General features: G+C 34.2%; 1 protein-coding gene across 3 annotated transcripts in view; it reads left to right on the forward strand.

Moving 5' to 3' along the window:
- The first annotated feature begins 8,087 nt into the window (after nt 1-8,087).
- Nucleotides 8,088-20,684, forward strand: part of LOC106467282 (thymosin beta-like) — a 38,034-nt gene continuing 25,437 nt past the window's right edge. For 2 of the 3 annotated variants that reach the window (XM_013927617.2, XM_022395428.1), the window contains exons 1-2: nt 8,088-8,342; nt 19,560-19,703. In XM_013927617.2, coding sequence (XP_013783071.1) covers nt 19,574-19,703 — 130 coding nt within the window. In that variant the 5' untranslated portion in view covers nt 8,088-8,342; nt 19,560-19,573. The remainder of the gene's footprint in view (nt 8,343-19,559; nt 19,704-20,684) is intronic. The other variant, XM_022395427.1, reaches the window with a different exon arrangement.

The raw sequence follows: 20,684 nt of genomic DNA on the forward strand, positions 1-20,684 counted from the left end.
TACACCCCAGTCATTGTCCCTAATGTTTGCTCGGTAGTTACTTAAAAATATGGAGATAAGATTGGTTAGGAGATTACCGTAGCTTTTAATATAGATCGGACAAGTTTCTGTGATAGAAATAAAGCAATTTATCGACTCAAACAGAACTCATTAGTCCATGTGTTACACGAAATGATACGAATTTGAAATTTTAAGAAAATTCTTAGTAAACTGGGGCTTTAAATTAAAACCTTATGAATAGCGGAGCATAGCGTTTTTACAATATAAGTGTCTCAGAGGTAAACGTAATGGATTATAACGCTAAAAATTGGGTTTCGATACTCGCTGTGGGCACATCATAGATAAATCATTTGTTTAGCTTTGTGATTAGAAAAAGTTTTGCCCCGTCTGAGAGCTTATAACGTTAAAATTCGGGTTTCGATACCCGCAGCAGGCAGACCGCGGATAACCCATTATATACCTTAACAACAACAACAACAACAACAAAAGCTGCTTTAAAACATAAAAATATTCTTTACCACTCGTTTTTATTTTGTGATAATCGAGATTGGTATTTTCTATTCTTACAGAACTATTGAAATTATCCACACACATATACGTACACATATATAACTTAAAGAATTGACGTTAGTATATCTGGTAACGAGTTCAATCATTCTCTGTTTATTATGAAAATCGGGCCTGTCTTGGTTTAGTGATTCGGAAACTATGCTGCGGATCGAGTTATAAAAGTGACAGCCAATACCGTTATGCTGTTAAGAGTAACCGTGTAGACGATGAGTGCTGCTAACTGGTTGCCCCTTCCTCTTGTTAGCAGTTCAGAATTAATGATGCTGTGTCTGAACCTTGGGGGGACTCCGACCTGGCTATTTAATCCATTTGTCGCATAACTTTTAAATATTACGTCAGTGACATGTACCCAATGCTTTTATTCATTATCATGGTGCAATTATTCAGAAATTCTAACTAACTAACTAAATAAATCAATGATGGAATCTCTCCGGAAATTGGTTTTCTCGTTGCACCTTCCCAGCTTTCCGGTACTGGTGATAAGCCTGTCAGGACAAAAAATAGTCGATTAGTCTACTTTATTTTCATTATTACTAACAAAATCTAAGCAAAGTTCACGATTGCGAAAACAAAACTTAATGAAGAAAACCGTCTGATATTATTGGGTTTATGGCCAAAAATATCATTAAGAGTGAATGTACCCAGCCGATGAAACAAAGAATTCTAAGCATTATAAAAGTAATACAGTTTAACATTATATTTAAATATCTATGCACTTTACCAGATATGATTTTAGTTCTGATTTTTGTAGGTATCCGAGATTATTATTAACAATAAAATACTCGTCTGTTTGTTTGTTTTAAATTTCGGGCAAAGCTACACGAGGGCTATCTGCGTTAACTGTCCTTAATTTAGCAGTGGGAAGGCAGCTAGTCATCACCGCCAACTCTTGGGCTACTCTTTTACCAACGAATAGTGGGATTAACCGTCACATTCTAACGCCCCCACGGCTGATAGGGCGAGCATGTTTGGTGTGACGGGGATTCGGGCCCGCAAATTGCGAGTCGAGCACCCTGACCACCTGGCCATGCCGGGCCAAAATACTCGTCAAAATCAACTTTAGCGCTTCACCCTGCTTTTGTATAATACATGACGTAACCACTAACTTCACAAATAGCGGTTAACTCTGCGCATCTGTACCCGACAAGGTTACAAAAATCACTTTGCAACATCACGAAATAGCTGTTGTTTGTAATTAAGCGCAAAGCTACACAATGGGCTATCTGTGCTCTGCCCACCCGGATTCTAGCGTTGTAAGTCCGCAGACATACCGCTGACGAACATTGATATCGCAAAACGCACGTGGGCCGTGTGCATCTTACTTTTATCGCGTTGTTCAACGTTTATTTTCATTTTATAATACGTGGATTGTGCGTAAACGGTGTGCACGTTTTTAATACCAGGTTAAAATTACTGGGGTTTTAAAAATAACTACAATTATAGAATTTAGCTCTAGAATTACGACTGGGGAAGGGTTTTTTTTCCCCCGTAGCTATTTCAAATAATCTCGTACGACGAGTGGGGTGAATAGAAATGAATTTCTGAGTATCCCGCTATTAGTGTTTGACCCTAAACTGAATTTAGGATCAAACATTTTAAATCGAAATTACAACCACGATTTTTGAATTTGGGTACATGACTCCGTTGGTTACAGTGCCCCTAGCAACATAAATGTCATAAAAGATATCATCAGTGCATTTAATTCCACTTATTGTTTGTTTTAGACTTTTTGCCCAAAATTACACAAACGGCTACCTAGTTTGATCTGATACATTACAGGAAGGGCAACTGGTCAATAGTGCCCACCGGCCAACTCTTTTTTGACCGAATAATGAATCCTAGTAAATGCTATTAGAGCCCTCTTTATGTATTTTACATGAGAGATTTTGCTTTTTTTTTTTTGCTCCAATCAACTTGTAAACTAAGCATTGTAGCGGGGAGAGGGGGGACAGCATAAAATTACTCAATAAAATGCAATATGGACCCTAACTGTAGTGAACGGTATAAAAACACTTTGATAATTTGTGGATAATTTACTGGAAGGGTATGCATATTTTTGATAGTTAACTTACTGGAGAGATATACCTGTACATGTATTTGTTGTTACTACCATTAACTAATCATCTTGTTTATTCTTTCTCGTTACAAACTTTGTAATGCACTTAATTTCCACAGTCACTTTAACTTGAACACACGCTAGAATTCACAACGAATCACGCACTTTACTTACGGTCACTACCGCTCGCTTGACTCAATTATCTGTCTCTATATCTGTCTATCTGCCATTATATCTCCGCTTTATTTGCCGGGCTTATATACTAAAATAGAGGGCGCATAGAAAAGACTAGAGTTGCCAGGAAAAGTCATGATTCTTCTACAAACTCATGACGTGTTACCAGAGTCACGTGACTTCTGCTGTCGTAACAATACAAAGTAACCTGAACCAGTCCTTACATGGTTTGAGATGCAAAAGTATTATCAATCAGACCCTACACGGTACAAAATAACAAGCGTCCTGAATCATCAGGCCTCATACTATGTAAGGTACTAAGTATCCTAAATTATTATTTTCACGGTATGATGTACCAAATATCTTAAGTCATACCCTATATAGTTAAACATGCAGAATATCCTGGACCAGACCTTATTCGACATAATATATCAAGTTTCTTTAATCAAGCCCTACACACTATAATATATAAGAATTAGGCCCTACATGGTTTAAGCTAAACAGTATTATAGCCACATGTATACAGTGTGAAATACCAAGTATTCAGAATCAGGCAGCACACAAAAAATGTTCTGAATCGAACCTTACACTGTGAGTTAAAATATTTTACGTTTATTAAAAACACTACACATGATTTAGGTACGCTGCCTGACGATAGATAGAACCGGCATTAATAGCTTAACCGGCGCCCTAGGCATAAATTAAGGCTGCGCCTCTTACTCACTTTAATACCCCCGAGGATTTGGCGCTGGTCCTAAATGACGTTCAAGAAAAAAATCAGAAAAGTAAGTGATGCAGACTTAGATGAATGGAAGAGCTTTGTATTAGAAATTTTTTTCAATAAACAGATAGCAACTACCTAGTTCAGTGTGACACTTGTAGAGAAGAATGCGTAGGATTAATCTACAAGTCAACCAGTAGGTTAGCGGTAAGTTTACGGACTAACAACGCTAAAATCTGGGATTCGATTTCGACTGGGGTATAGAGCGCAGATATCGTATTTCGTAGCTTTGCGCTAATAACAAACGAACTAGTCTACAAATGCTACCCATTTCACCTTTGTTCATCATGAATACTTTGTCTATGTCATCTATAACGAGTAATAAGTAATCAGTGCCAGTCACTTAGTAAGCTAAACAATAAGTTAGTTAGCGGATTTGTATCGATCGATAACAAGAAGAAATTTAATAAGTAAGTTTATATGTGAGTTAGGCATATCATTAGACTCAGAAAATTTCAAACGTTACTTCAATCACTGAGTGTTAATTTAGGCCTACAAGTGAATGTAGCCTCTAGCAAATGTTAAAGAAAAAATAATCGAGGTCGCTATTATTACTTAGACTGGATTTTTACCAAACAATCCAAAAGAACTCAACTAGTGATAGAATACATTATAACATTGATGTAAGAAGTGGGATTATTCTGGTGAAAGTGAAATAACTTTGACTAAATTTTAACATTAAACCTAATCATAAAGCAAAAATTAAATTTTGTTATATGATGAAATAATTAAGATATGGACAAGAAGAAAGAGACAGAATAGTTGAAGAATGAGACAGGAAATTAAAAGAAGAGCGAGATGAAAGTTATAGAAAATTTAAAAAAGAACAAGAAGAAAGGCACAAAAAGAGGAAAGAACGAGACAAAAAGTTAAAAGAAGACCAAGAAGATTTTTTTCAAAAAATTAAAAGAATTAAAGGTAAGAGATAGGAATTTAAGGGAGGAGTTAGAGTAAATAGATGCAATATTTAAAGACGAACTATAAATCTAACTGAAGCAAGATCCACGAAGCTGTTGAGGATGTATAGAGGGATTACAAGTTTAAAGATGCGTAGAAAGACACCCACAAAGTCCAGAAAGGTTATGATGACAAAACTGAAAAAGTACAATATCAACAAAGTAGCGAAATGCTGTAATAACAAAATCGAAGAAGTACAAAAAAAATCAATGACAAAATAAAACATTTGGAGAATTATTTGGTAAATGCAAAGATCAAACTAGCCATACCTTTTTCTGCATTTGTCCAAGAATTCCAACCCAAAGCTCTATAATTGAATAGCCCTCCTGAGCTACTCCAGATATGTCACCACCTAATATAATTTTAAAAGTTAGTTGGCCGGTTCATCAACATCACCAAATAAAGAAATCAACAGACTGTGATGGAAAGGTACCATAGGAGGCATATCAGGCTCAGTTTGAGATTATTTCCAAAGTGAACAGTGAACAAAAGCTGTTCATCTCGCTATCCACTTAAAAATACCAACTTTAATGGCATTAAGTAACCTTTCAGCTGAGAGTCGTAACAACTATCAAGCATAGGTGCCTTATCCAACAGGTTCAGAGTGGCACACCAGAAGCAGGTATCCAAAGGAAAGTTATAGAACAAAGTATAGAGGACAGCAGAAACCTTAGTCGAATTTGTGGAGGATGTTAAGCTACTTGCACAATTATATTACCCGGATGCTCCAGGAGAAGTGATAGATTTGTTGGCACTTGACGAATTTATAGATGCTATAACAGATGAGGAGATGAAAATTAAGTTGAAGCAAAGTGAAATTAAAAGAAGACGGACAAAAAACAATATGATATTTACTACAACAGGTGTAAAGAAAATATTAAAGAATGCAAGAGAATGCCTAAATTTTGTCAGGAAATGGGGATATGTAGAGAATTGATGTAAATCATGTAGACTATACTGTGAGTGTTAAGATCCATGAAAGATCCATTGTATTGGAGCACCACTTTTGAGAGTTGCCGTCGATGTGCTTGGTCCTCTGCCATGGAGTAACAGCAGAAATAAATACATTGTGTTTGAGATTAAGAATTTCACCAAACGGCTACAATAATATGCTGTTTCTAACCAGGAAACAAAACCTCTAGCAAGGAAAATTATCAATGGATCAGCTTTGTTTGCATAAATATGTCAGATCCTTGGAATCAAGAAGACTAGGACAGCAGCTCTTCATCTATTTACTGACGGCATGGTTGAGAGATACAACCATACAGTATGAAACCAGTTAGCCATTTATGTGGATGAACATAAGAAAATGTGGGATAAAGATCTTCCACTACTACTTATGAGTTATTGAAGAGCAATACATGAGGTTACGGACAACATGCTATTATTACTTATTTTTGGAAGAGAACTTAACGCATCATTGGACCTTCTGTACTTTCCTACTTACTTCAGCAGAGTCTTATGCAAAATTTATAGAGAGAATAAGGAACACCATTGATGTCATACGTGATTTTACATGGGAAAGACTTAAACCAGCTAGTGATAAAATGAAAAATTGCTATGATGTTAATGTTGATAAGACTGGATTCCACTTAGGTGATATAGTATGGCTGTACAACTCATGCCAAAATAAAAGATGAACTCCAAAGTTAAGCAGGTATTGGAATGGGCCATATATTGTATTGAAAAGAATCAATAATGCCGTTTAGAGAATCCAGAAGGGCAGGCGGCCCAAGCAAAAGGATATCCACCTTTATCATCTTTGGAAGTATGTCAGCAAGAGAATGGCCAACTGGATAATTTCAGAGAAAATTTTGCCTGAACAAGTTAACCTGTTGAAAAGTCTAGGGGTTCATGTTAAGACCACTACGTGAGGATCACAAAAGATAAAACCACAAGTGGATTCACTCGACCATCTACCTAGGGAGAATTTGACCCACTTACCAACTCACCTAAATGATAGAACAATGAGGGACAAGAGGCTATACCCTCTGCATGCCATAAAAGAAAACTACAAAAAAAAAGACTTGGTGAGTGGAAAATTTACTCTATTACTTTGTTTGTGTGTTATGATTGTTCAAGGAACTTTACAATCCAGGAAGGGAAGCATTTTAAGCTACAGTTTAATATTTTAACTTAAATGTTTGTTGATAGAGAGAGAGGGTTTCATGACGTCATCTAGAAATTTCTAGAAGGTTATGAATCTAGCAGGTTCGTGTAGTGAGTAGAAAAAAAGTAATAAGTGAATCACTTTTGAGTTAGTCAGCGAGTTATTGAATTATGTGATTCAATGTACTAAACAATGAGGGCTTGTTATTGAGGACATACAAGTTTATTTGTGAGTTAGGCTTATCATTAGTTTCAGGATTTCTGTTCATCCGTTGTTCGTGAAGTTAGGGCTATACAAACAAGTAGCCTGTGAGACACGTTGAAGAATAGGTAATTTAATTCGTTAGAACACGTTACAACAGCAGTATTTTAGTTGCTAAATTGGGCATGGTTTTCGGACTAATAAACTTGTTATATTATACGTCATTGAAGTCACTTTATATTCTTAGTACTTTCGCTATAGTGACAAATATTTTGATACATTGAAATAATAATCTATTGTAAAAACCATATATAAAAAAAAGAGTGTCCAACCTCGCTTATGCAATGCATAAAGATCCGAGACACCTTTGTAAGTCTGACATCATTAGCAGACCTAAAATTCGTGACAAAAACTATTTTCATTTGATATAAAATGTGTATTGAAGTGGAAAAAAACACAAAAAAACTTGATGAAACGAGCATGAGCCTACCATTCTTACACATGATAATTTATTAAGTAGTTTCTATATTATCAACCCTGTTTCGCGTACTACGTGTAGAAACTTCTTCCAACTTAGGCGTACGGTTCACGTAAAAAGCTCTCCCCACCTACCCCAGCAGTGATGATGAGCTCACACAAAAAATATTTGTTTGTATTAGTGCACTTTGCTATTTGGAATATCAAACAATTCACAAATATTAAAGTTTTCAAGCTTGCACTTGAAACACATTTTCAGAAAAGCGTTATTGATATCTTCTTGTGAATTACAAGAAAATAACGAAAATGTTGAATTGCGTTGGTTCTCATAATGGTTCTAATAATGATCTTAAGGAAACGTTTTAGTACATTTGTTTTAGCGCAAAGATACACAATGGGCTATTTTCTCTGTGTTCACCACTGAGATCGAACCCCCGAATATCAGAGTTATAAACTAGAATGCTTACTGCTGAAATAGTAGGGGGGCTATGTAATACAAGACTAAAATGAATCTTTAATTTTGTGGTTGTGGGCTGTGATTAATTCATTCTAGTCTTTTATCTGTATGAACGGAACAAATAAACTTATCACAAAGGTTACAAAATAAATGTAACACAGCTTATAACACTGAGACCTAGATAAGTTTTGTGCACTCCCTACTATCTCAACTGCTTTAACTGATAAACTGCCACCCCTCCCCTCTTCTCAGTATTGCATGAGTCATCAAAAGGAAATTGCACACGGTAAACGTTGATGTTTAGCGCGAAAGTTCAGTTGTAGCTTGGCGTTTCGTGTAAGAGTAGCGATTGCTGAATAGGAGTATAGATCCTAGTAGGCCGTTCTTTTGTACTAATAGAACATTTAGCCATAATATATAGTATTTGAAGTTAAGCACGAGATTCCGTACCAGGGAACATATATGTAAAATTGTCCTATTAAAGCTTTATCGAGGAAAAAAGTTTTTCAGCGATTGAAAAAGATCCTCAACGATATTCTTATTTGACTTGTCACACGCAGTAAGAAATATTTTCTTTATAATATTAATAGTTTATTTTAATATAATAATTTTGGAGGGTAATGAGAGAGCATGCTTGTTTTTTAGATCAGAATGAATGCTGCTTGATATATATATATATACAATTAATTTATTAGTAATGTTAACTAAAAATAAAATTGCGTAGTACAAGTATACAGTATAGTGTATAGTAATAGAAGTAGTGTATAAATGTCTGAGAATGGGGTGGACTGTTTAACCAAAGCGTGTTGTTTCTGTATGACGACTGTCATTTGTGTAATATTTACACAAAGAAATAAAAGTATATGAACTGATAACCTAACAGCCGTTCCATTGTTTGAATACTAACAACGACAATGTCGAAAATTGAAGTGAAAACTTAAATGACAAGAACTTTGTTTCAACATTCATGTGTATTCACGGCAGGATGGCATAATACTAAGTTAGGTAATGTTTTATAACTTCCTTAGCTATCAAGTAACCACTAAGACTGAAGTCATTTGTAATTCAATTTGAGAAATGTTTTGTCACCTCCAGCTTCCATAAATTGTGTTATTTTGTCTATTACTATATGTCATCTTAACTTGAGAAGTCTACTTTGCATTTGATTTTTTTTTATAGTTATACTTGCTGAATATTTTCTACTCTTAATAAAAATGTGCAGTCAATGTTGCTATTTCAGTTCCGTTATCCAATTGAAAGTTGGGGAAATTTTGTATTGTTAATGTTATGAACGAAGTTTTAAATTTGAGACCCAATTTCCAAAGCTGGCAGAATCTCTTAAGTTATTGTTGGGATTAAGGCCGAAAATACCAACATCAGCAAGAGTACTCATCGAAACAGTGTGTAAAGTGTACTTGCTGGTACATCAGTTTGACTCTTGACAAGATGAGTTACATACTACTACTGTTAAATTTAGTTAAGATCATGAATATGCTTTTTGATTATATTATTACATCAACTGGCTCTGTGTATATATTTAGATATTATTCATTTTAAGTAAGAGGAAGATGAACATAGAATTTAAAGGTAGAAGCACGTGTGTCAGGTAATTCTTGGATCATGTTATAGGAACTCCCGGTAGCTTGACCTTGACCAACATTAAATAACTCTTCACTGTCATAACATAAACATGCCAGTGGATAAATACGATCCTTTGTTCAGTCTTCTGGGAAATGTTATAATAATACATCAGTAGATATGGTCACAGTATTGGGCGTTCAGTGAGGTTTTTGCCAATGACAGTTGACTCCTCCCACATTTTTTTGACCTGTAATGTAAGAATTGAATAATCCAAAGTGCACTTGTTCGTGCATCGGTCTCGGTTACAATTCTGAACAAAGCTTTCTCTCAACTACAATTGTTTTAGAAACTTAAGGACGCGCGCGCGAACACACTAAATTTCTTAACAGTGAAAATCACCATACGAATCGAACACTTATCGTTATAAACGATATTTCATATGCTTCTGCATGGTTGGGGTGGCTGAATAGTACATCTACACTTAAACTACTGCACCTAAGACAGTACTAAGAAGTTTAGAATTAATTCATATTACCGTATGTTTTAATTCTGACCTAATCATAACGGCTATAGAAATCTTAAAACAAATATCTTAGACTTGAATTTCTTTTTAATAATTATTATGTAGGTTCCACAACCATTTGTTATCTTGCAAGTTTTAGGATTTCGGAGATGTAATTTTTTTATTTATGTTTGGTTCAACAAATATTTCTAGTCTAATGGACGTAGCGTGTTTATATGCATCTGTCTATCTATCTATGTATGTGACTGAAATAATAAATACAATGTTTCGTCGTCTACTGAACGGCACCACAACCAAAATCCATGAAAAATATTTCACACTTTGGGTATTCAAGATTCAGAAAATTGGAAAATAACTGTGGTATGTGTAACAACCATTTCTGTATAATAGAACACAATTTTAAAAGTACTCTCCTCACAACAGAACACAAATTTCACTAGGACTATACGTGAGGGTTTGATTATATCTTCATTGATGTAATTATGTTAATATAAAACAAAATAATGTAGTTCTTTAAAAAAAACTTTTTTCAATAAACTGTACTACTTTTAATACATAAAACATTACAGTTTATATCAAGACAATCCGAACATTTTTTCCTGTGCAGTTCTCCCCAAAAAAACTACTTTTTGTTGAAAATGTTAATTTTTTTTCTCTCTTTTTCAATGAGGTAGGAATATAACGATTAGTAATTACTAGAACAAACAGTCGCTTTTGGGCGACGTTTCTGCTGGTACTTGAAATTTATGCTTGCTTTTATGGTTAATAATATGTTTAATGGTTTGCTGAAGCCAAAGGATTAATAATTTGGCATGCTAGTATATATTTATAGTTAGTGTTTTGGGATAAATTATTCAAGGCTTACGTGTATATATAATTGAAACTTCAGGCATTTATAAATTTTTGATTGAGCTACATAGATAGTGCTAATAAAACAACCATGTTTATCACACATTAAAAGACATAAATTGAGCATACATATTTAATTACAATATAATACGCTCTCTGTTTCAGCCTACATCCAAAGCTCATAATACAAGTAAAAATTAGATTCTGTAATTAGAGGTTAACTAAAATAACTCATTGTCACATTGTATGTGAAAAACAGGTGGGTTGTATTTACTACAGACGCTTTGTAAATTTATTCATGAACGATAAGTATTGTGTGGACAGTAAAGTTCAAAACCCACTTGATAAAGGTTACTCGTCAAGGATGTTTAAGACACCAAGATTAGGTTTCCGTTCACCTGAATGGAACATTCCCTTCTCGTGAATTTTTTTCTAGATGTTTCACGACTCGTTACTGTAATGCGTTCAATTGATATTCTAAATTTTCGGTAGAAAGTATAAAAATGTTTTAAGTGTGATATTGTATACAGTGCTGGATTTAGGCATAAGCTAAACAAGCTACAGCTTAGGGCCTCACAAAATTTAAGGTTTTTTTTTTTTTTGCCTTTAAAATGTTATGTGGCTTTTTATGTGTACTCTAGTTTTTAAAATGGCTTGTTTTAAAAATTACATTTAAATATTGTTTCTAGTGTATATTATAACCTGAGAGATCAAGCCAGCCAAATGATAAATATGTAAAATCATAAATAATAATTACCGTTAATCTGGTGCACAATTAAATGTTTTTAATTGTGTACCAATTTAACGTTGAATATTATTTATGATTTTAACTTTATACACAAGTGCCAAAATACTATAATGATAAATATGTAATCAGTAAATGCATTCATTTGAAAATAATTTGTATTTTTCACTTTTAATACCTTGTTATTAAATAATTAAAAGGCATCTATATGTTTTTATTTTTTCATTTTTATTGTGGCGACCCAAGGTCCTGTTTTGGTATGCACCTTTGTGAGACCTTCTGGTGTAACTTTTTAACAAGGGGTCTCCAAGCTTTATATAGCTTAGGGCCTCACCAAGTCTAAATATGTACATTTGTACATCCATCCTGTATAGGCATTGGTTGGAAAAATAACTTCGCTTTATTGGAGTGAAATACGAATATGTTAACTTTAAACCAATTCGACCTTAAGCCTATTTCTAATTAACCTGGTGTAATTGTGCATATAGGTGTTTTTCAGGTCATACGTAACCTTGAACAAACGTGCAGGACTCGCATAAGATTACTAATCGTACATAGTGGTAAAGGCTGCGGAGGAGGAGGGGGGGGGGGATGTGAAGCGTTCCTAGAATTACATACCTCGAAAAAGAAAACATGCGCAAGTGGCAAGCGAAAATGAATGTCCTAACTAAGTTATTCACGTGGTTTATTCCACGTTTGTCAGGATTTGTGCTTTTATATAATGCACGTTTTGTGTAACTGATAGTTGTCACTAGTTGCACATTAACCTTTTTTGGTATCACTTCTGTAAAGATGCTTTAAAGTGCGTCATACAGATGTAGTTTAGGTCTTGTGTAGCTCCGGAAGTCACGTCATCACGTAGTTTCTCAGCACTGTGTTGCACATACTTCTCCATATTGGGTTTGCCGAACTCGTAGCTTTGTATAGTTAGGAGAATTTAGCCTCTTTTGATATGCCCTGTCCTATTGGTGTTTCTTCCTTTCACCGTAGTTGCGAGATTCGTGGGCGGACGGAGAGGTGGGAGTGGCCAAAGCTACTTTTAATGGGAAGAAATTGCTCAGATTTGTTTAAATTAGATTCAACTAACTTTTTAATACACAAATCGGGGTATGTTTATGTTACTGATGTTTGAATGTGCTGGGAATTTGACCGAATTAAATTTTTTTATATTGATTTCACAGTTTATATTCGATATTTTTTTGCCTGTTATGACTCATTTTGAAGAACTCGTAAAAAAATAGAGTAAAATAACTCATTCTCTATAGAATACACATGGGCCCGGCAGTGAGGTTAATAGCAATATTATAAGCCTTTTTATGTTTTTTTGTGACTTTAATATTATTAGGGGATTTTGTAACTAACAGTCCTGGACTTGCAAATAAGTTCATGTATAACCAATAGGCGAGTTAAATTTCTTTGAAAGAAATGGTTGGTTCGAAAAATATCTAATTCCAGGGTTAAAAAGAAATCAACTCCAGTAAAATGTTTTAATTATGAAAGCGGAAATTGACATCTCTACATTACACCTTAGATTGTTATCAGTATTGTATTTGTACATGTTTATTCAACTCGAGTGTATGTCAAAAGAACCTGTGCTAAAATACATTGTATTCGATTATAAATACTTATAATTACTACTAATAAGTGCAATATAAAAGGGAAGATTTACCTAACGTTGTAGACTTCACAAAATGAATGTAGTGAAGTAGTAAATTGAGTGTAATTATGAACTTTGTAAAGTTATCACTCGTACTGGTTTGTATTGAATTAGTTAATAAAACTCTTGGACCCAGTTCCTTGACAGAACTAGTACACACCCAGCTATATCACATTTCAGTAAAAACCTAATGGGAAGTCAAAATGTAAAGCTCTCGTGATTATAAATTAACTTCATCTTTCAGTTGTTTTTATATTATTGATATTACCTGATTAGGATCTTTACTAGTATATCAGTTGTCTTCTGATGTATAGTGTCTCGCTGAGTAAATATGTTAACTGTTACCTTATATAGGATCTTCACTAGTTTATTAGTTGTCTTCTGATGTTTTAGTGTCTCACTGAGTAAATATGTTAACTGTTACCTTATCTAGAATATTCACTAGTTCATTAGTTGTCTGCTGATGTAGTGTCTCACTTAGTAAATATTTTAACTGTAACCTTATCTAGAATCTTCACTAGTTTATTAGTTGTCTTCTGATGTTTAGTGTCTTATTGAGTGAATGAATATTTTATTAACTGTTACCTGAACTAGGATCTTCACTAGTAAATTAACATTTTATGTTCGTTATATTCATTGAGACGATGTTTGAGTTACGTTTAGTGTGATCAATATTTTTATTACAACCACACAATTTCATATATATTTCATCTTTAGTATTAGGAAGTACTTTTAATTTTGTTATATGGTTTGAATATAGGAATGAAATAGTTTGCTCAACGTACTGGGGATTTGGCTGGTTACACCTTTATATATGGTAACAGTACTGCATTTTCTTATCATACTGTTTAATCTAGCACATTGCTTACTAAAATTTGAGAAATTTTCCGTGGTATACGTACTTTCCATGATGGCAACATTAGAAACCCTGTCATTACCAACGCTTTTTATGTAATGAAATTTATTTTTCAGATTATATCGAAAAAGTTTTTAATGCTGTTAAGCATGAAAAGCTGCTAGTTTTTGAGAAGAAGGGTGATCTTTCATGTCACGGCGTGGAGACCGAATATGGTTCTGATACAGTTGTAGAAATACCACTATTAATTTAAACATTTCGTTTCAACGCTATATCTTGGAATCGATATCTAATCATAGTTTTAATTTTACTGCCCTTGGTTTCGTTCAAAGTTAGATTCAATGCTAGTTACAACATCTTTTATAGGTAAACTTTGTGGAGCTTGTAAGATTTAAACTTAACTTCAATACCTTAACTTGAGTGTCAATAAGACTGATATTACTTATTAATAACATCAATTGCATAGTTTATTACTTCAGAAATGTACTTTTTCTTAGGGTTACGCAAAGGTTTGAAAACTTAATATCCAGTTATTTACTGTACTTTTAACTTTCTATTTAATTTCTCCTCAAACAGTAATTCTCATTCCAAAGTTTACTGAAATCATCATCAATTCAATACATTCTTTAATATGTTGAAGATTTCTTCCATGGAGAGTAGCCATCTTTCTTTTTGATTATATGTGATGATGAAAGTTGGAATAAATAAACTGTCTACACGTGACTACAAATTTCAATTGTGTTAACTTGGGTTGTAGGTTTCTCTGCTGTCGCAATATTTCTCTGAATGTCCCGTTGTTAGGCTTTATGGAAATTCAATCAAGGCTTACTTGTGTAAAAAGGTTTAAAACCTAAAGGAAGAAAAACGTTAAATGTACAATAAGAACATTATTAGGCCTACGGCAAACATTGTGCACAAATAGGAACATTATTAGGCCTACGGCAGACGTTGATACTACATATTTCGGCAGCTTTACGCTGCTGTCATTAGAGTTGAAATGTACATAAGATGTTAATTTGTCCACTTGTTGAACACTGTCGTAACAGAACATTCAATAGAATGGCATGAAACAACACTTTTTAAAAAAAATAAACTTAATACTCAAAGTGAGTTGAATATCAAACAATCAATAGAAATGTTGTGTTCCAGATTAAATAGTTATTTACTAAATACAGATGAAAGGTTAGCTGGTGTTAACGAACAGCTTTGGAAAGAAATATTGATTTCTTACGTGTAACATTTATAATACTTTTTTTTATAAAGTTTAAAGTGAATTAAACCTCTTTATAAAGCTACCCGTTTGTCGTGTATGCTTTACTCCTGATGATGGTAGCGAAAAGCTGCCGAAACATGAACTGCTTTTAATGTCTGCCGTCGGGTAAATAGTTTTTATTTTTCCTTATAAACGTTGTTCCTGCTTTTAACTTTGAACTAGTTGTCAGATGTTTAGTTCTAATGTTTATCTTACTGGGTAAAGCGTTTATAGCTTTATTACCTGATCTTTGATCTTCTCCACAAATTGACAGGTTGTCAGAAGTTTAGTAGTAATGCTTTAGTGTCTTACTGGGTAATTTTTTCTCTTATTTTAAAGTTAGATTTTTCAGCACAAGCTGAGGTATCTGTCCTTTGTCGGGTTATGAACTTCAAATGTGGGGGTGGATGCTATGATAACACACAAATCCTAACTTTCACAATTTATTTATAACGTTTTACAGTATTCGTTATTGCCTCACCAAAAGTTTTATATAATCTTTTATAAGTCAATTTATATATACTTAAAACATGGTATACACTGTACGATGGTCAGGGTGACTTTGAAGGAAGAGGTAATGGTCAAAGTAGGGGTACTTTCTGTTACCCGCTTTCAACAACTAGCTCTTAATGTCCTTCCATGGTGTTTTACGTGATTAGTTAATAATGATCACGGGTCAAAGTTGGAAGTGGATATAACTGAAGAAACGGCTCTTCACATCAGCCTTATGGTAACTGTTGGAGTAGAAAGTTAAGCTCAGTTCATGTAGTATTCCAATAGTAGCGGTCTTTCTTTTTCACTGCATTCTTTCTGGTCCCCCAGTGGCACAGCGACATGTCTCCGGATTTATCACGCTAGAAACAGGGTTTCGATAGCCCATTGTTTAGCTCTGTGCTTAACTACAAACAAACAAACACAAAAAGCATTTCTTCTGAAATATATGACATTTGTGTGCCCTGTCCCAAACTGTGTAGAAAATTTGTTTTTTTTATATAAGGTCGTGGCGCCACCTATGAATATAACTATCGTTAACTTGCGTCAAAGATGATAAACGCTCAATAACAGCAACAATGAGGGAGGGTTGAACCCCTTTAACATGCCCCTTGTTCAACACTTATGGGGGTGATATATTTTTTTAAAGTTCCAAATCTAAATGACAATGCTCTAAAGTGAGATGTACATATGCTCATAGCAGAGAAACAGTTAATACTTATCGTACAGTTCCAAGCCACATACTGTATCATTTTAGAAACTGCTCTGAGTGGTTATTAATTACTTGTCAGTATTTTAAAGCAAGTACCTACGGTGCTTTCTACAAGGAAAATTAGAAGTACTGTCAAAATAAAAACGTCTAATGACTATCATAGCGACTATTCAAATTAATGGTAGAAGCTTTTCTGAGGATAAACTTAGAAGTCAATCAAACAAGGTGTTTCATGGAACGATATTGAGCAAAACTAATATCATCTTTAACCCTCAAATTACCCACTTTTTGTATAATGTTCAATACCGATAGTTCACATATTGCAGTAAAGTGATTTTTGCTTTTACAACACTCGGAGTAAAGTACTGGTCAAATATTTGGGTGAAATGACTAATTTTCCATGTAACATATGTAGTGAATTCCAACAATAATTAGTGGGATTATTATTATTATTGTATATGGAGCTCTTGTTATTAAGTATATTGTAAGCATCTTGATAACTTAGAAACATACTTAAAAACAGATGGGGGTTACGAAATTGAGGAAAACAAGAATTGTACGTTTCACGAATGTTTATTACGACTATGGTTTCGCCAGTAAAGACATCATCAGGTAAAGATGGGTTTCATATCTCCCACCCCCACCCCATCGATATAATTCTAGAGTTAAAAGTTTCAATCTGTAATTATCTATAGATTATATTTTTCCGCACGTGATATATGTAATACATTTGTTTTGTGTATCTTAAGTTTGTTTACAAATGTGCTTGCATGCTGTTCACATGGACACTATTCAAAATATTTTTTTTAATATTTGATTTATTGTAATACTTTTGTAAGGAATCGCATCATATGATCGTAGATGAAACAAGGTTTTTTATTAAAATTAGAGCTAACTGATGACATATTAATCTTTGGCTAACAAATTAGGCCTAGCAAAGTGAATAACTACGGGATGTAATGTAATTTACCCGTATTGTTTGAATACAGTATATTGAAAGCTATTTTTAATGGTATATTCTGTTTTAATATAGTATCATTTTAGGTTTATCATTTATTCTGTAAATTTACAGTTTAGTATGTGTGGTCAAGAAAATCGGTAAGTTTGTTCTATCTGCCTTGCGGAAATTGGCTGTAATGCTGAACGTTGTGCAATAATGTAGACAACAGTGTCCTTCAAAGGAAGATCAGGTAGGATCCTTAGGTTACGGTCTCATCTATGCTTGAATGGTAATGATCGGTCATATAGTGCTCGGTAGTAGCTCTGGGTAAATCCGAGATAACCTGCGAAGTAAGGAACATTGAATTTTAAAGTCTTGTAGATGATTTCGGTATGATCAGTTAATATATGCAATGTGTTAGAAGCGACCATCCGGTATCCGTAAAGCAAATACAAACACCGTGTTTGTGAGAAATATAGATTATATACTTGTATTTTGCATTGTCCAATCTGCTTCGTTCTCAAAAACTAGGAGATTAAAGTAACAAATATCATGTTGAATCTATCCCAGTGCTTTATGGTAAACTCAGTTTTACCTTGATAGACCACAGTATAATATATACTGAAGAACAACCGTTAAATAGCTAAACAAATATAATGCAAGAACAACAATAACTTAAAACGGGAACAAGATGAACAAAGCTTTAAAAATATGCCATAAAAGTTAATTCCGAAGCCTGACATTGTCATAGCATAAACATATATAGTTAGGGAACATAATAATAATTTTAATTCTGCGAAATGTTTCGTCATGTGATCTGAATTTCATGTTAAGCGGATGTAATACATAATTAAGTTTATTTCCTGTTGACCAGCAACAGCCGGATATATTAGCTGTACTGGACTTTGCTGTAAAGCCAAAATATGATTAATTACCGAAATTTTATTGAAATATGTTTAAATGTATAAGTAGTTGACCATCATATCTCTAGAAGTAACTGATCTGATGGATATTATCTCGGAATCATCATTCACTGTTATATGTTACATACTGTTGCATGTGGTTAATTAAAACTTTCACTCCGCCTTTAAGAAAAGACCAATATGTAGGACAAGAACCCTACCCTGTTAGGGTTACGACCCAATCCTGGTACTAATCATATGGGTTAACGACCCCCTGCGCTAAATTTAATTTTTTAGCCATCCACGTTTCTCTTATTTGCGGTCTAATTTATGACACGTGTCTTCACCTAGTTTGATTGAACGAGTCACTGGCCTGATATGTCGAAGTTTTAGCTATTTGCACAAGCCAGTGCATATAAAATTTCATCATTAATTAGGAACCGAGGTATATTTTGCCATCATGTGGTGGTGTGTGCGTATGGTGTTTTTGTTTTTCATTTCCAGCAGATGTAATAAATGTGCCAATGTTTGAAATATTTTGTTCTAATGCGTTGATTTAGTGGTATTGCATGAAATGGTTGAGGGATAAAGTGTATATCGATCTTATTAGTAACCTTTGTTGTTGTTTTATTTTTTCGAAAATTTGTGACATTCACGTTAAAAAGTTGTTTGTCTACTTTTCATGATCATCACGTAATTGTAAAATAGTAAGATAGTGTTTACTTTTTCAACATTTTGTGATTGGCGCAATAAATTGCAATTTCGAGTATACTCTGTGATGTTATGAAAAAAGTACACAAACTTGAAACAAAGACTGTTTCCCCAGAGGAACTGTAATAAAGACCATTTGAATTCAGCACCATTGCAACTACAGAAATTGACCACCAAAATAAAGAATATTTCGTCAGAGGGCATCCCAATTGAATTTCTTAAGTGTAAAAGTAGAAAATCTGGGGCAAAAATAACATGGAAGTCAACTTCTTACTTTTGAAATAAGAATCTTAGTATAGAAGTTGTTTTAGAAATCTACAGGGAAATTTACAAAGTGAGTAGCATTTATTTCTTAATGTGTTAATTTCTGTTGGGTCTGTATGGAGCTGTAATGATAGTCCATGTATGTAGCAATGGGCTCCAATGGTCTAATGGAATTCATATAGCTGTTATATGAAAGGTCCTGAAACAAGTTTAACATTTTTTAGATAGTTTGGCGTTGTATGTGATACTAAAACGTTTTGGACTATATAGTTGTTTTTTTTTGTATATTCAGCTTTCAGTGTTAAGATGTCCAGCCCCAAGAAAGAAGAACTGCCAAAGGTTTCTCCTGCCATCAAGGATGAATTAGTTCATTTTGATTCTACAAAAATGAAGCCTACCAAAACTGAGGAGAAGTTAATACTCCCAACCAAAGAAGGTAAACATGGGTCTCGCTGTTAATTATCTAGCTTTAATGTTTATCAGGCCAACCTTCCTTAAAAAGGTGGATTTATCGCATACATTTTCAACAATAAACCAAACCGAGTAAAATGAATATGAACTTAGTGATTCAGTTTCATATCTTATAGCTTGATTCGTTTTCAGAATGAATTAGGGCTGGGCGAACAGTGTAATTTGCTTATTAATTTATTGTCGGACTCATTATTCGATTACTCTTGTATGACAGGGTCAACACAATCCGCTAGGGGCGCTGTGATCGGTACAGTTACATTTTCTGTCCACCATATTGTGACAATTCATATAAGTAGTTCTTGAGAGCGTAGTGGACCTACCGGTATATGAAATCGGTATTGCCTGGCAAATTTAGCGTTGTATTCCCAAATACAATTTTGTTTCTTTTCATACAGTGATTAAGTGATCTTGTATTATCGTATGCAGTTACACAACATAATTTTATTTAAAATATAGTAGTCTTTGTAAAGACTGAAAGATGAAACGGGAGAAATCCCATCAGTACCTCTAGTGGCCACCCCAATCGACTGATGTATAATAAGAGATGAAACTGAAGAAATCCCATCAGTACCTCTAGTGACCAACCCAATTGACTGATGTATAATAAAAGATGAAACTGGAGAAACCCCATCAGTACCTCTAGTGGCCACCCCAATTGACTGATGTATAATAAAAGATGAAACTGGAGAAATCCCATCAGTACCTCTAGTGGCCACCCCAATCGACTGATGTATAATAAGAGATGAAACTGAAGAAATCCCATCAGTACCTCTAGTGGCCAACCCAATTGACTGATGTATAATAAAAGATGAAACTGGAGAAATCCCATCAGTACCTCTAGTGGCCACCCCCACTGACTGATATATTTAGCCAACTCTGGAGCTATTAAATCTATGCATTTAAAAAAAAAAAAAACTTCTTAACCCCCCCCCCCCCCCCCCCCCCC

The sequence above is a fragment of the Limulus polyphemus genome, unplaced genomic scaffold (assembly GCF_000517525.1).
Source record: "Limulus polyphemus unplaced genomic scaffold, Limulus_polyphemus-2.1.2 Scaffold2553, whole genome shotgun sequence".
NCBI lineage: Eukaryota > Metazoa > Arthropoda > Merostomata > Xiphosura > Limulidae > Limulus > Limulus polyphemus.